Below are 13,125 nucleotides of genomic sequence, written 5' to 3'. Positions count from 1 at the left end.
AACTTACCGCGCCGGGCACTTCAAGCGCACTAGGGCGTCCATATCAGTGCTGTAATGTACCAGAGCAGAAGTGCCTTGAAGTGAAGTGTGCGAACGTTCTCGATTAGCTATTGCACTGCACGCTCCGATCCATTTCCCTCCTTCTTATTATGTAGCTGTCATTATGCACTGGCTCACTTATTCTATGCAGGCGCAAGTCTGGCATCTTCAAACCAGCAGTCGCAAAGCGTATTGAATTCAGTCCGCGCGTCTGGTTTCAAATTTGACTGGGCTCCTGTTCAGCGTTAAAACCCACAGCCTACCACGGACCACAACTCTCTCCCATTCCACTTGATTTTACTCTCGCTGAAGGTTCTCGTCGCTCTTTTGGCTTTCTTTTTTCTCCTTTAGAAACCTTTCCTTTTCCCCCTGAAGATGTCGATCATCGCCGCTCCCACCAAGTTCATCCTCCCTGACCTCGTCTCCCACTGTGATTTCAAGCTGCGCATGAACCGCCATCACAAACAGGCTACTGCTGAATCAAAGCGGTGGCTTTTCCGTGGAGACAACCTTAACCCGAAGTCGCGCAAGGCGATTCACGGGCTCAAGGCTGGTCAGCTCACATCCATGTGCTACCCAGATGCAGGATTCCCTCAGCTTCGTGTCTGCTGCGACTTCATGAACTATCTCTTTCACCTCGACAACCTCTCAGACGACATGGACAGGGCTGGAACCAAAGGCATTGCAGATGTCGTGCTGAACTCGCTTCATCACCCGTACGACTATTACTCGCCCGCCCGATTGAACAGAATGACCAAGGAGTATGAATACATATCTTGACCATAACTAAGCTAATTTTTATGTGTTATACAGCTTCTACAGACGTATGCTTCCTACCGCCTCCCGTGGAACGGGCAGACGCTTTATAGAGACGATGGACTTCTTTTTCCAAGCTGTGCATGTGCAAGCCATCGACCGTGCTAAGGGTGTCGTTCCTGACCTCGATTCCTATATCTCCCAGCGTCGCGATACCAGCGGCTGCAAGCCCTGCTGGGCACTCATTGAATACGCTAACAATCTCGATATACCTGACGAAGTCATGGAACACCCGATCATTCAGAGTCTCGGCGAGGCCGCGAATGACTTGGTCACTTGGTCAAATGTAAGTACTTCAGTCTCTTACCTTTCTCGCGCTAACTCCCATTTAGGACATCTTCTCCTATAACGTGGAACAGTCCAAAGGTGATACCCACAACATGATATCTGTTGTTATGCACGAGCAGTGCCTCGACCTCCAGTCTGCTGTCGACTTCGTCGGCGAGCTCTGCAGGCAGTCTATCGACCGCTTCAACGAAAATCGTGGGCTTATCCCTTCCTGGGGTCCTGAGATCGACAAGGACGTTGCGGTCTACGTCGGCGGTCTCGCATCCTGGATTGTCGGAAGTTTGCATTGGTCGTTCGACACTACGCGGTACTTTCAGAACTCCGGTCATGAAATTAAACGAATGAGGGTTGTCAGTCTCTGTCCTCGAAGCAAATGATTCTCGAAAGCACGTTTCAGCGCTGCTGGTAAGTGTTGCGTATGCTAAACACTGACCTGTCACTGAATATCCATTATCGCAGCCGGTCAGCTCCCAACGCTATCCTGACGGAAAACACTCGTAGATTTGGTACTCGGGTCCCGTCTCCTCACAATCCTTTAGATTCTTTTCTTGGACATTCAAAGCATCCACTGTTGCAGCTGGTCAGCTTCCCACACTGGTTTCAAGACGGAAACACTCGTAGTAGTCTGGCACTCAAGTTTCTGGACTCACCGTCGTTTCACATCACTTTAGATTCTTGGACAATGATGGACGCTATTCGCGACTACTACCAACTAGCCACACACTCATTCCTCCGTTTCCCGATGTCAAACAAGTGTGTATCACCGTATTATCTATAGCCTAAAATTGGATGTTCCGAATATCGTTAAGTTATACATGCACTGTAAATCAATATAAAACGATCGTGCAAACGAAAGAAATGTGCCGAACAATGCGGAAAAGTAGGTTCAAGTTAAATGGACAGACAAAAATGCTCAGTGTGAAGAAGTTCGAGGCTCCGGATTAAGATTTGCATCATGGTCCACGCACGATATCGAGTACACTGTCGTCATCTGTGGGTATTTTGAGTGTAATGCGATAACTGAATGAGGGGTACTGTACTTGAAGACACCAGATTGAACGGTCGACCATCCTTGTCATCGAAACGTATACCCCTTGAATCCCAACGTTTCCACCACCTCTGAATAAACTGGGGGTGTTCCGTAATGTTGGCTAAAGTCCCAATGTTGCGAATCCGGACCTGTGTCAGTTTCGGAAGTTGGGACTCGTCAATCTGGCACAAAAGATCTTCTAGTGGCTTCATGATATACGCGGTGAATATCGCTTGCGGGACGCCAACGGGATCCTCACTGATGGGGAAAATGCCAATCCTCTTCAGCGAAGGGTGCGATAGTAGATCCAGAATGTGATGAGGAAAGATAGTGATGAAGGTGTCCAAGTTCGGACAAGTTGCGATGATTTCAGGCAATAATGGCGTGAATGCGACGGTGCGAACAATGCGCACTTTTGACCCGTGAGTTCGCAAGAAGTCTGGACTAAAGGGGGAAAACCCTTCTAGCCTTTGCAGGGACGGAAGTTGTTCCGGAGACTTGGCGAGCATGGTAAGGAGGGCGTTCAGGGGAACGTTGCCCAGCGACGCGTGCGAGAATGAAGGACTATCCCCGAGAATAAGCGTTTTTAGGTTGGGTAAAATAAGGTGGGATGGTCTCTCCGTGAGGTTGCCATATATATTCGCGAGCGTCAGGCTTGTTATGCCAGTGGCTGTTCGAAGCACGCGCATCAGGTCACTCCAAGAGGGATATTCGTTGGACGTCCACTCCACTCGTCGTAGTGACCTGGAGCATGTTTTGATGAGGGCATCTATAATTTCCGTTCGCGTCTGAGCCTGAGGTGGCGTGACGTGGAAATTTGGATTCATCGTCATGTAGTAGTTGCTGTTGACTAGAATTTCGAGGTTTGGCGTACATCGCAGGATTCGCACAAGTGCGTTTAAACATTGATTGGATGGGTTGGACAGCTGCAAATCAATCCGTCGAGTGCAGTTTCCCAGAGGATTCTTTTTTGAACGCCTGCGGCTTTCTTCGAAGCGGTTCGCGATGATAGACACTTGCTCTGCCGACGTCAAGTGGAGGTGCTCATGGGCAAGCTCTGTGACAACGTTATGCCAAACTTTGCAGACCAGAAGGAGTGCTGAGTGAGTCTTCATGTCTCGGTTCAAGAATATGTCGATATCTCGAACTTCAGAGAATGGATCTTGTCGGTCGGAAGAGAGAGCACCAGGCGATCGGACCAGCGACGCTAGTATCGGACGCCATAATTCTACGGGCAAATCACGCAGCATGCCCATCCCACCTATATATGCGCTATATAAGAAATCAATATTTGGCTTCAGCAGCAAAAATGCAGTACACACAGAGTACTGTAGACGAAGCGAGCAACAACAATCACTGACTCGGACGCGTCTGACTGTCCAGTCTGTCCTGCCGACTCGTTCGTACTAGCTAAAAATGTTTTTGAGATATAACACAAAGCCTAATGATCGTGATACATACCGTGCAGCTGTAGAAGTGTTTTGAAGGCTTCTGGTAAGTAGAGAGGGAAGGGACCCACGATGACAACCAATTTGGATAGCCGAAAGTGGTTGTTTATTTCTAAAGCTTTTGCCAAACAACGAAATGGAAAGATAGCACAAGTTTGTCGATATCCAATGAATTTTTCATGCAATTTTCGAGCCGAACATACGCCGCGTACGTGTAATACGTGCAAGTCATTATATTGATGTCTGAAGAGCCCAAATCAAAACTGGCTTTGGTGAAACGGAAGGCCAAGGCAGGCCCTTCAGCATCCAGAAAACGACTCAAAATCCAACCCACGTCTTTAGATGGATTGCCTTGGAAGGCCGTTCATCGACCCAGTGAGACGGGCCTCGATGGTGACGATGGAATACTGGAACTAGAAGAGGTGGAAAATGTGGAAGTGGTGTACGAAGATACAGAAGGAGGGAGAGTCATGAAGTTCAATGTGAGCTGCAGGACACAGATCATCATATGGACGTTAATCAGCGCTACTCTAGGTCCTCGAACCGTCGAGCAAGACAACAAAGGCCATCAAGGGCTCTGAGCATGGGGCAGAGGTGCCATCTTTAGCCAGCTCAGAACTACTGAATCCTTCAGTGCAGTTTGACTGTGCGTTAGCTACCATGCAATTGACCTTCTCGATTTTCTGACCTTTCTATCCCCTTCAGCCAAATCTTTGCTGCCAAATTGGCATGCTTTTTGTATACATTCCCATCTTTTACAGGTTCTTCACTCGCGAGGGTTTGCTACACCAACCCCAATACAAGCGAAATCGCTGCCGATAGCCTTGAACGGGCGGGACGTCGTTGGAGTGGCAGAAACCGTTCGTTTTATTCTTATCACTACCTTCACTGCTCTTATGGTATGTTTTTCAGGGATCTGGAAAGACGCTTGCATATGGGCTTCCTATTCTCCACAGTATCCTATCACATCCTCGGCTGCCAAGGACTAAGCGGAAACTGCAGGCACTTATTTTAGCTCCCACCCGTGAACTCGCCCTACAGGTCTCCGATCACCTCAATGTCTTCGCACGAGTAATTGGTATGAAGGACGAACAAGAAGTCGATCTCAGAAACACCGAGGCTGAGGAAAAACAGCACGAACAAAAGATTTCCCCACCCCTCGTTAGCATCGCTGCCATAGTCGGTGGAATGTCGGCGCAAAAGCAGCGGCGTATACTTGACCGGGGTGTTGACGTGTTGGTAGCGACGCCAGGTCGGCTTTGGGACATTTTAGGAGAGGTTTGTGACTCCTGTTCCAATTTGTCTTGTCAGATTTAACATGTTCTCCAGGATGAGGGACTGGCAAGACAGATCGCCCAGCTGAAATTCTTGGTGCTGGATGAGGCCGATCGTATGGTCGAAGCGGGACATTTTGCTGAAATGGACAACATATTGCGGCTCACGGTTCGAAAATCCCAGTATGTGTTGTGATGTCCTTGTAGCCATTGAGACGTTGACATGTTCCACTCCCAGAGAAGATGAAATTGAACCTCCAGAAGCCCCGAACGATTATCTCGATACTCATAAAGGTGCAGAGGACGCTGAGGCTCCCCCTGTGGATGCACTGCAAACCTTTGTCTTCTCCGCCACCCTCAGCAAGGATCTCCAGAAGAACCTGAAACGGAGTTATCGTCAGAAGAGCTATAAGAAGTTGTTCAAACCGGCTAGCACACTTGGTATGTTCATTTTCGAATGCTCCCAAACGTTGCTGAACAAAACGACCCAAAGACGACCTTCTTCTGCGCCTTGACTTTCGTGACCCCGATCCGGCTGTAATTGACATTAGTCCCGAAGGAGGCGTTGTGTCCACACTCAAAGAGAGCAAAATAGAGTGTCTTTCCACAGATAAGGTGCGTACGTCAACCACACATGCGCAGATGGCGCCTGATACCCCACAGGATGCATACCTATACTACTTCCTGTTACGGTACCCTGGCCGTTCCCTCGTGTTCTTATCGTCGATTGACGGCATCAGGCGACTCAGTCCACTGATGGAACTCCTGAACCTCAAGGCCTTTCCTCTACATTCACAAATGGAGCAACGCCAGCGCCTCAAAAACCTTGATCGGTAATTTTCATGTCCCGCCGTACGCATTGAGTGCATTCATGCTAACTTGCACATCGCAGGTTCAAGACGACTACGAATGCCGTTCTCCTGGCGACAGATATTGCTGCAAGAGGTCTTGACATACCTGCCGTCGACCATGTCGTTCACTATCAAATACCACGTTCCGCTGATGTGTTCGTTCACCGCAACGGACGTACTGCTCGTGCGATGCAGAAAGGTTTTAGCTTGTTGATGTGTGCCCCCGACGAGCGTCGAGTGGTAAGGGCACTGTTAGCAAGCCTGGGTCGTAGTAAGTGACGGCAACATTTGCTCTCTCGTCGTATATTCAACGCACGCACTATCAGACGATGCAGATATTCCTGAGGTATCAGTGGAGCTAACGCTTCTCGATAAGCTCAAAAATCGTATCTTGCTTGCTCGACAAATCGATTCCCAGCAACACAAAATCAAGAAGCAGAATCATGAACGGAACTGGTTAAAGGAAACTGCGGAAGCGATGGAGATAGAGCTTGATTCCGATATTTTGAGGTGAACATTCACACTGCCGCAATGAAATGATCACGCTGACAAGGCGGTCTAGCGACGCGGATGAAAGTCACCCTTCAAAACAACGGAAGAAGAAAAGCGACGCAAAGATTGCGGCTTTGAAAGCTAAATTAAATCAACTCATGTCCCAGCCACTCCTTAGCCGAGGTGTCTCGACTAGGTACATCACCTCTGGAAGTCGGCCCATCGCTGACGACATAATATCGGGAGATGGTAAGTCATTAGCATGGAAGTTTGTTCCCTAGATCTTACTGCGTCATACAACGTATAGTGCATGAAATCATGTTGGGCCTCAAGAAATCGGAAGCCGGCGACGATTTGGTTGCCGGCGCCAAGAAAAAGCCAATGAACAAAAAAGAACATGAAGAACCAGAGGAATGGAACGGCTTCGGTTCATGAAACATGCCTTGATGCACGAGGATCTGCTATACACAGTACGTACTCCCTCGTCATGAGCGGTACAGTAGTTGTCTAGCGCTCATTGGCAGTGCGGGCGCAGCCGCCACGTCGCTGACGCATGAGAAGCTGCGTGTCATCAGTTTAATGAATCGTATGTCGAAGGACGTGTTGGATTTCATCTTGGCCTAAGCTCAATCATTGGGTTGGCCGTTCACATGAACTGTCAGCCTACAAGGTTTAAATCATGATGCGCCACGACTATTAGCCATGCAGGTGTGGTCTTGGCCTGACATATTTTTGTTTGATTCCACAACGCAGATGCCACGCTCGTCGCAGTCCTGAACACGAGGATGATTGACGCCGAAGGAGCTTCGATACCGGAAGAAAAGTCCCCAATCATGTACTTTTTTTGACACTGTGCAAGGGTCTCGTAGCACTCGATGGTTGCGACTTGAATGGATGATTCACATCTTTGTTCGGTGTGAAACACGATTTGTACTGTGCCACACTGTGAGTTAGACTAACTTAGGCTAGAACTGAAATATGAAAGGGGACGTGTTGCCTTTGGAGTCAATGTAAACTCCGACGCTGGCCGGAGCCGGCAGTACACTTATGTACTTATATAGCACCTAAACTTTGTACGCGATATTTATCAATTGGCTGATATCAATAATATCCCAAATGCTATCATCTCCTCCATCCCCCATCAGAAGCCCACTGACTATCTCTACTGTAGCCAATGCATTCGTAAAACTACGACGCAGCACGTCAAAGGCTGAATCCATTGTCTCCACTTCCGGCGAGCCACAGACTTACCCCTTACTGCAAGGGGAGGGAGCTACGTCCAAACGCAAAGTCCCGTTGGTGCAGAGCGACTTGTTCTTTTGTAGGGACGCAGTGGATGTTCCAAAGCTGCTGAGGGGGTCGAGAGCAAGCTTGCTTGAAAGAGCAGAGAGCATGGGTGCAAATGTTTTGGTAGATGAAAGGTGTGTGGAGCTCGTGGAGATACCTTTCTGTTCCTTACGCTTGCAATCAGCTGGGAGTGTTCTATACGTGTCCCTAGGGATAGACGACAAGGATCTTTCAAAGTCCAGGTTCGTCTTGGGCTCTCCGTCCGTTTTGAGTTTTCGAGATCCTAAAGAAGTTCCTCCCTTTGTCCAGGTCCGCTACTGCGCTTCCGCTTCGCGGTCGTCCATCCCAGATCCTCAAAAACCAGTGGCCTTGGACAGAGTCCAGAATGTGTCAGGACTTATGACTATCCTGGACCGCGAAGAACTGTCTCCATAAACGCGCAACGTCTTGACACCTATGATAATCGTCTACGCACTCCATTTTTGCAAACATTCTCGCTATTGTAGCCGCAACACCATAATCACATATGCATTGTACTCTAGCAACCACAAGTCTGATACTGTATCCATTTCATTTATCTCTATTCCTCACTCTTTCATCATGTTTCCTCGAAGACACCACGACTTTTATATCTAGTTAACTTATTCAATTTATTCAAATCCACGGCAGTGATACAATTGGCATGTTTGCCACTCCATACACGGCACAATTGTGCAAAACCCATGTGCTACAAGACACTAGAAACATACACTAAAAACATGCATTCATTTACTCGCCCCTTTGAGTACTTCACCACCTCCTCTCATACGGATCATTTCGCGGGGGGTAGCCTCCTGGTGACGGGAAGGAAGACTGCTGTTGGTCACCAGTCCCGCGACGATCATCATCATCGAACGCATGTTGCCCATAACGGCCACCATAAGCTTCCGGCGCGTCAGGGAATTCATGACCGTGCACGTGGCCATGACCAGGCACACGATGTTCATCAGGGAACCCACCAAAGCCACCTGGAGGTGGGCCGCTTGGTGAGTAACCGCCTGCATGCGGACGGTGTGATGAAGCGTAACCGCCCCCAGGTGGAATACTTGGTGATGGAACGCTTGGCGGCGGATAGCCGCCTGTAGGTCTTCCGCTCGGGTATCCACCTGCAGGTGGAAAGTTTGGTGACGGAGGTGCATAACCGCTGGAAGGTCTAGCAGTCGGGTACCCACCTGCAGGTGGAACGTTTGGCGACGGAGGTGCATAACCACCGGAAGGTCTAGAGGTCGAGTACCCACCTGCAGGTGGAATGTTTGGTGACGGTGTATAACCGCCGGAAGGTCTAGCAGTTGGGTACCCGCCAGGCGCACTCTGTGTGCTTTGTACGTATGTGTTGCTCGTGCTGACGAATGTCGATGCGGGAGGAGTCGGCTGCACGTAGGACGGAGTGTACTGGCTCTGGGCAGAAGGCGACTGGAACGATGACCCGCTCTGCGAATGCTGCGCATACGAACTAGGGGAATACGCCGCTGACGGTGGCAGCGGGCCAGATGGAGGCGCATAGCCCGAGCTGGTGGACACATCTGGCCTCGAGTAATAGGAACCAGGCTGCCCACTGAATTGCTCTCGTCCCATACCCGCAGACCCACCCGCCATGTTCAACAAGCCTTGTATCTGCGGGACACCGGGAATTCCTTGCACGAGGCCTTGAATGCCCTGCTGTATCTGCGCATTCTGACCCTGATGAGGAGCGGGAGCACTCCCATCGGCGGACAACCGAGTATTGTCCTGCGCTCGCACCGATTCCTTCGTAAGGCGTGCGAGTGTGGCGCGCTGATTACGCCCGAGACTCTGCACCCACGATCTCATGTATTCCAACATATCACGCTGGATTGCGGAAGAAGACTGGTGGAAATCGGGATGGAAGCTGCCGATGATCGATCAGTCTGTGCCAAGAAGATGAAGGGGAAGGGACATACAGGCACTGCAAGACCTCCTCGGTGACCTGGTTCACGTTGAGTGAGCTGTCATCCCAGGCCCCCGTTACCAAGTTGACAGTATGTTTCTATCCGCAGACAACACTGAGCACAGCTATTTGAAGTGCCAGAGCGTAACTCACCAAAATAATTTTTGCGATGTTGCCGGCAGGTTCATTGAGGATCAAATTCTAGAAGCATTACGTTCAGGAAATCAAGTAATAATGCGCAGCTCCTCGAAACACGGAGGAACAGCTTTTACGTACGAAGTGATCTTTGCTAAGGAAAGAATGCGTGGGGTCGCTCTGTGTGGGGTAAAAGCGTGGTAAGGAAATATTGTCGCACGTGTCAAGGGTGTCCGAACTCACAGCGTGTGGGTCATTGAACACCTGCCGGAGGTAAAGATGTCAGTTGATGTGTAGAATGATAGGTGACGAAAAGTAATGCGACAAAAAGAAGATAAAAGCACTTCCTAACCTAAAACTCTAACTACTTCATTGGTGGGAGATACTCACCTCATATTGATCATGCTTATTGATTACCTCTGACGAGGCCGTTTGCAGCCCGGATGTCGCGGTCTCGAGGATTGGTTTCAAAAAAGGCTACGTTCCGAGTAATCAGCGACCACGGAGAGTAGCACCTCTTTTCGGCGAACTTCTTACCTCCAATGTAGTGAAAACGAACGCTGTTGAAAAGCCACATTAGTAAAACCTAGCCATCAACGGATCCATAATGAACCGACCTGAAATCGAATCCTGAATTTTCTCGACAACTGAGTTGAGCCCAGGGATCTTCTCTGTAATGTCCATCAGAACCGGGGGTGTTTGTCATACACAAAGAAATCCACCTATTGTCCCAGATATACTCTTCATAACTTTGGAAGAGTAAAACACGAAACAAAGAGCGCCAAAGAAAGTGCGTACCAGAATCTCTAAAGCTCAAGACCTGCCACAATACGCTATGCAATTCTTGTGGGCTCATGTCCTCGGGCCGCCTCTCACCACGTTCTACCCCGGCGCGGATGTTCTCGATGCCTTCCATGTCGCGGCCCATCTTATCGCCGCTTCCGCCAGGAAGTTTAAGAAAAGCGTCGCGGAGCATGTCGCTCGACGAATTGGACTTGGAGCGCGCACTTTCAAATTCTTTGTTGAGGTCCGTGACGGAAGCTTCGCTCTAGAGAATGAAAGTGAGAAGTTTTTATGTATTCCGGGGTCATAGATCTTACGATGTGATCGGTAGCCTCTGAGCGAACGCGAGTTCGTTAATCTTACTATAACGAAAGATCATCCATACTTACCTCCAAGCAAGCTGTATATAAAATCACTCGATCCGAAGGTCCCTAGACAGAAAGCACATTGAGCGTGATTGTTCGTCTACGATACCATACCGTAAAAAGGCTCACCAGTAACGATTGGCGCGACCATCTTTCCATTGCGCGCACGCACTCGTACAGCATCACCAATATGCACGAATACATCGGTATGCCCCATGGAAACAAGAGCAAGCTCGCAGAAGTTAGAGTGTGCAGAGAAATCTTCGAGGGTGTGGAGCTATTCGATGGGATCAATTAGCATTGCGATAAAATCAATGCGAAGTGGTAGACATCAATGGTGATGAGCGACGGGCAGGACTATGCGTCATAGGTGGAGATTTCTAGTTGAATGCTCAACTTACAGCCTGTCCAAGGAGTCTAAACGCCTCGTATTGATCCGCGTTATTACCAGAACTCTTGTATTTCCTGCCGAGGAAAATGCACTGTTGAAGTGTTCTACGCACGAGCGCCTTGGATGTATCCCAATGACCGTTTTCTGCCAAATTTGTGAGTCACTCGAGATCAAAAGGAAGTCGAAGTGCAGAGACGAACCATTCGCGATGTAGTTCTTCATCCCCGTCTGTGGATCGATGGCAAGTTCATCTGGCTGCGATACAAGTGAGTACGGCAAGCTATAGGTTACCGAAGATAATATGTACATGAACAGGACCGCGCAGTCTGGGGTCGTACTGCCGTGCGTCTTCTCCCTCTCCATAACCTTTTGGATTATCGATATGTTCTGTCTGTGTGGGTTGCAGGTTTATACGTGAGATTGGTGTAGTAGGGGACACTTACTGGCAAATAGGCACCGAGTCTCTCTGGCGTGACTTCAAATTCGCCAGTAGCATATCCGTTGGCCTAAAACCGACTGAGAGCAAGTTTCAAGGGCGATGATCGCACATACCATGAACCCGAGCACCATAACTAAATTGATGATGGTCTGGAAATTCGTGAAATGATGTCACAGAAATGTGGGAGCAATTATCACGACGTACTTGCAAGTTAATCTTCTTCAGTGTACCGATGTCAACAGCCTATTAAATGCCATGAACTTGCCGCACTTTAAACTGTGGAAAATTGGGAATACCTGGCTGTAATCTCTCAACCAATTGCTATACACCGACGAATTAGATCGCGACGAAATCTATATTGACATCCGCAACATACGCACCCAAAGTATACGCGCTTGATGTCGAGCCCGCCAAACTTTGGACCCTTTCCGATGAGACTCGAGAGCGCGAATCCGCCGACCCCCTTCTTCACGAGGTCTGCGAGCGCATCTTCCTAAACAGCGCCATCAGCAAGCTGATACTCGATCAGACTGACAATCGCCTACAATATCTCCGTGCCTAAATGCCTTGCCTTCCACAAATGCAAATCTGCAAGATCATCAATGAAGAAAGAAAGGAAATGGACTTTGTTCATTTACGAAGGAATGTTGCCCGCTCCGAATGCATGCACGCCATTATTTGACAAACAGAATGCAAAGATAAAGAACAGCAGAAGAGGAAGCGTTGGAGAAATGCTGGATGGCATCGTTTCCGTGTTTCAATAGATGATGGATCTGAGTGAAGATGTCGCTTGAACCAACTTATAGGATGCTGTGAGCTGCGGTATCCACTTATATCAAAATCGAGAAGACCCGTGGACCGGCTACCCCTATAAGTAGTCCATGATCTGAGCCAAGTGAAACGTCAGATCTGCCATTATACGGCTATCCAAGCGTACTTGGCAGTACCTGTGTCTAAGGCTGCTACGAGACTTCTGATTTGAAGGATTACTTCTCGTTAGGCTAATAGACAATATTCAAATCAACATTTATGCCGCATCAGGCCAGAGTCTGAAGGCGGCCTTGGGCCTTAGATGCCCTTACAGCATGCAGTCCACCATACTACGTTCCCCGTGACTGGTGTTGCATATTTATAAAGTGCGTTTGCTCGGTGAAACCTGACATTTGAATGTGCCGTAAGTGATGGGGTAACTACCCACCGCGCGCAAGCCCTTCAAAGATTGAATCCGAGGTGTACGTCTTCCTCTCGCGTCCAAGTCCTTTATCGTTGACAGCCCGGTGTTGATCAACGCTAAATCTGAAGTTGTTGATCCTGAACTAAATAAGCTGAGGATTTATGGGAGAGGATTGGCAGGAATTGACCCACGATGTCTTCGCTGATTCCCAGGACATTCATGATCCAGACTCTGCGAATGTCAGCAGGTGTTGATATCAACGCCAATATTGCTTGTAGAGTTTCTTGACTTGATGTCACGCTGAATATATTTGTGTCAGTGATAACTTTTCAAGGTTGAGGATGTCGAACTGGTCTTGAATTAAACCT

The 13,125-nt window shown here is 48.8% G+C and overlaps 5 protein-coding genes across 5 annotated transcripts; 3 read left to right on the top strand and 2 right to left on the bottom strand.

Annotated features, from left to right (window-relative positions):
* Positions 1 to 142: 142 nt before the first annotated feature.
* On the top strand, positions 143 to 1,753 carry DEU56DRAFT_253957 (isoprenoid synthase domain-containing protein). The gene is made up of 4 exons (XM_041345308.1): positions 143 to 800; positions 853 to 1,141; positions 1,188 to 1,548; positions 1,603 to 1,753. Exons 1-3 carry the CDS (start codon positions 415 to 417, stop codon positions 1,518 to 1,520), a joined length of 1,008 nt encoding a protein of 335 aa, XP_041210334.1. The 5' UTR covers positions 143 to 414; the 3' UTR covers positions 1,521 to 1,548; positions 1,603 to 1,753.
* Positions 1,754 to 2,111: 358 nt separating this feature from the next.
* DEU56DRAFT_792986 (uncharacterized protein) lies at positions 2,112 to 3,711 on the bottom strand. The gene is made up of 3 exons (XM_041352734.1): positions 3,635 to 3,711; positions 3,496 to 3,583; positions 2,112 to 3,445 (listed from the first exon to the last, which is right to left on the bottom strand). The coding sequence occupies exon 3, from the start codon at positions 3,427 to 3,429 to the stop codon at positions 2,131 to 2,133; it is 1,299 nt and encodes a 432-aa protein (XP_041210333.1). The 5' UTR covers positions 3,430 to 3,445; positions 3,496 to 3,583; positions 3,635 to 3,711; the 3' UTR covers positions 2,112 to 2,130.
* A 68-nt stretch (positions 3,712 to 3,779) lies between these two features.
* On the top strand, positions 3,780 to 7,172 carry DEU56DRAFT_792982 (ATP-dependent RNA helicase). Its single transcript, XM_041352733.1, has 12 exons — positions 3,780 to 4,103; positions 4,156 to 4,267; positions 4,327 to 4,481; positions 4,534 to 4,899; positions 4,951 to 5,078; positions 5,134 to 5,336; positions 5,389 to 5,510; positions 5,559 to 5,728; positions 5,788 to 6,017; positions 6,073 to 6,256; positions 6,309 to 6,487; positions 6,546 to 7,172. The coding sequence occupies exons 1-12, from the start codon at positions 3,861 to 3,863 to the stop codon at positions 6,671 to 6,673; spliced, it is 2,220 nt and encodes a 739-aa protein (XP_041210332.1). The 5' UTR covers positions 3,780 to 3,860; the 3' UTR covers positions 6,674 to 7,172.
* A 44-nt stretch (positions 7,173 to 7,216) lies between these two features.
* Positions 7,217 to 8,238, top strand: DEU56DRAFT_939223 (uncharacterized protein; the record flags this gene model as incomplete). Its single annotated transcript, XM_041358867.1, has 4 exons — positions 7,217 to 7,248; positions 7,438 to 7,659; positions 7,710 to 7,767; positions 7,835 to 8,238. 4 exons carry the CDS (start codon positions 7,217 to 7,219, stop codon positions 7,958 to 7,960), a joined length of 438 nt encoding a protein of 145 aa, XP_041210331.1. The 3' UTR covers positions 7,961 to 8,238.
* Positions 8,138 to 12,414, bottom strand: DEU56DRAFT_253705 (heterokaryon incompatibility protein Het-C-domain-containing protein). The gene is made up of 23 exons (XM_041345307.1): positions 12,222 to 12,414; positions 12,129 to 12,171; positions 11,964 to 12,076; positions 11,880 to 11,904; positions 11,788 to 11,826; positions 11,697 to 11,732; positions 11,588 to 11,650; positions 11,452 to 11,535; positions 11,345 to 11,399; positions 11,155 to 11,288; positions 10,883 to 11,030; positions 10,778 to 10,819; positions 10,706 to 10,722; positions 10,404 to 10,653; positions 10,328 to 10,354; positions 10,223 to 10,276; positions 10,143 to 10,165; positions 9,996 to 10,082; positions 9,849 to 9,869; positions 9,747 to 9,785; positions 9,624 to 9,671; positions 9,484 to 9,569; positions 8,138 to 9,431 (listed from the first exon to the last, which is right to left on the bottom strand). Exons 1-23 carry the CDS (start codon positions 12,326 to 12,328, stop codon positions 8,315 to 8,317), a joined length of 2,658 nt encoding a protein of 885 aa, XP_041210330.1. The 5' UTR covers positions 12,329 to 12,414; the 3' UTR covers positions 8,138 to 8,314.
* Between the last annotated feature and the right edge of the window lie 711 nt (positions 12,415 to 13,125).

The sequence above is a fragment of the Suillus clintonianus genome (genome assembly GCF_016758775.1).
Source record: "Suillus clintonianus strain FC179 chromosome Unknown DEU56scaffold_22, whole genome shotgun sequence".
Classification (NCBI taxonomy): domain Eukaryota; kingdom Fungi; phylum Basidiomycota; class Agaricomycetes; order Boletales; family Suillaceae; genus Suillus; species Suillus clintonianus.
The sequence above is the reverse complement of the archived record's forward strand: the minus strand, read 5'-3'. Positions and strand labels throughout refer to the sequence as shown.

Bases quoted from the DNA above. Each gene is read 5' to 3' on its own strand.
- DEU56DRAFT_253957 (XM_041345308.1), top strand. From the start codon at position 415: ATGTCGATCATCGCCGCTCCCACCAAGTTCATCCTCCCTGACCTCGTC. The intron at 801-852 runs GTATGAATACAT...TGTGTTATACAG, and splicing joins TTGAACAGAATGACCAAGGA to CTTCTACAGACGTATGCTTC. The intron at 1,142-1,187 runs GTAAGTACTTCA...ACTCCCATTTAG, and splicing joins ACTTGGTCACTTGGTCAAAT to GACATCTTCTCCTATAACGT.
- DEU56DRAFT_792986 (XM_041352734.1), bottom strand. From the start codon at position 3,429: ATGGGCATGCTGCGTGATTTGCCCGTAGAATTATGGCGTCCGATACTA.
- DEU56DRAFT_792982 (XM_041352733.1), top strand. From the start codon at position 3,861: ATGTCTGAAGAGCCCAAATCAAAACTGGCTTTGGTGAAACGGAAGGCC. The intron at 5,079-5,133 runs GTATGTGTTGTG...TTCCACTCCCAG, and splicing joins CTCACGGTTCGAAAATCCCA to AGAAGATGAAATTGAACCTC. The intron at 5,337-5,388 runs GTATGTTCATTT...AACGACCCAAAG, and splicing joins CAAACCGGCTAGCACACTTG to ACGACCTTCTTCTGCGCCTT.
- DEU56DRAFT_253705 (XM_041345307.1), bottom strand. From the start codon at position 12,328: ATGCCATCCAGCATTTCTCCAACGCTTCCTCTTCTGCTGTTCTTTATC. The intron at 11,651-11,696 runs GTATGTGCGATC...AGTCGGTTTTAG, and splicing joins TTATGGTGCTCGGGTTCATG to GCCAACGGATATGCTACTGG. The intron at 11,289-11,344 runs GTTCGTCTCTGC...CAAATTTGGCAG, and splicing joins GAAGAACTACATCGCGAATG to AAAACGGTCATTGGGATACA.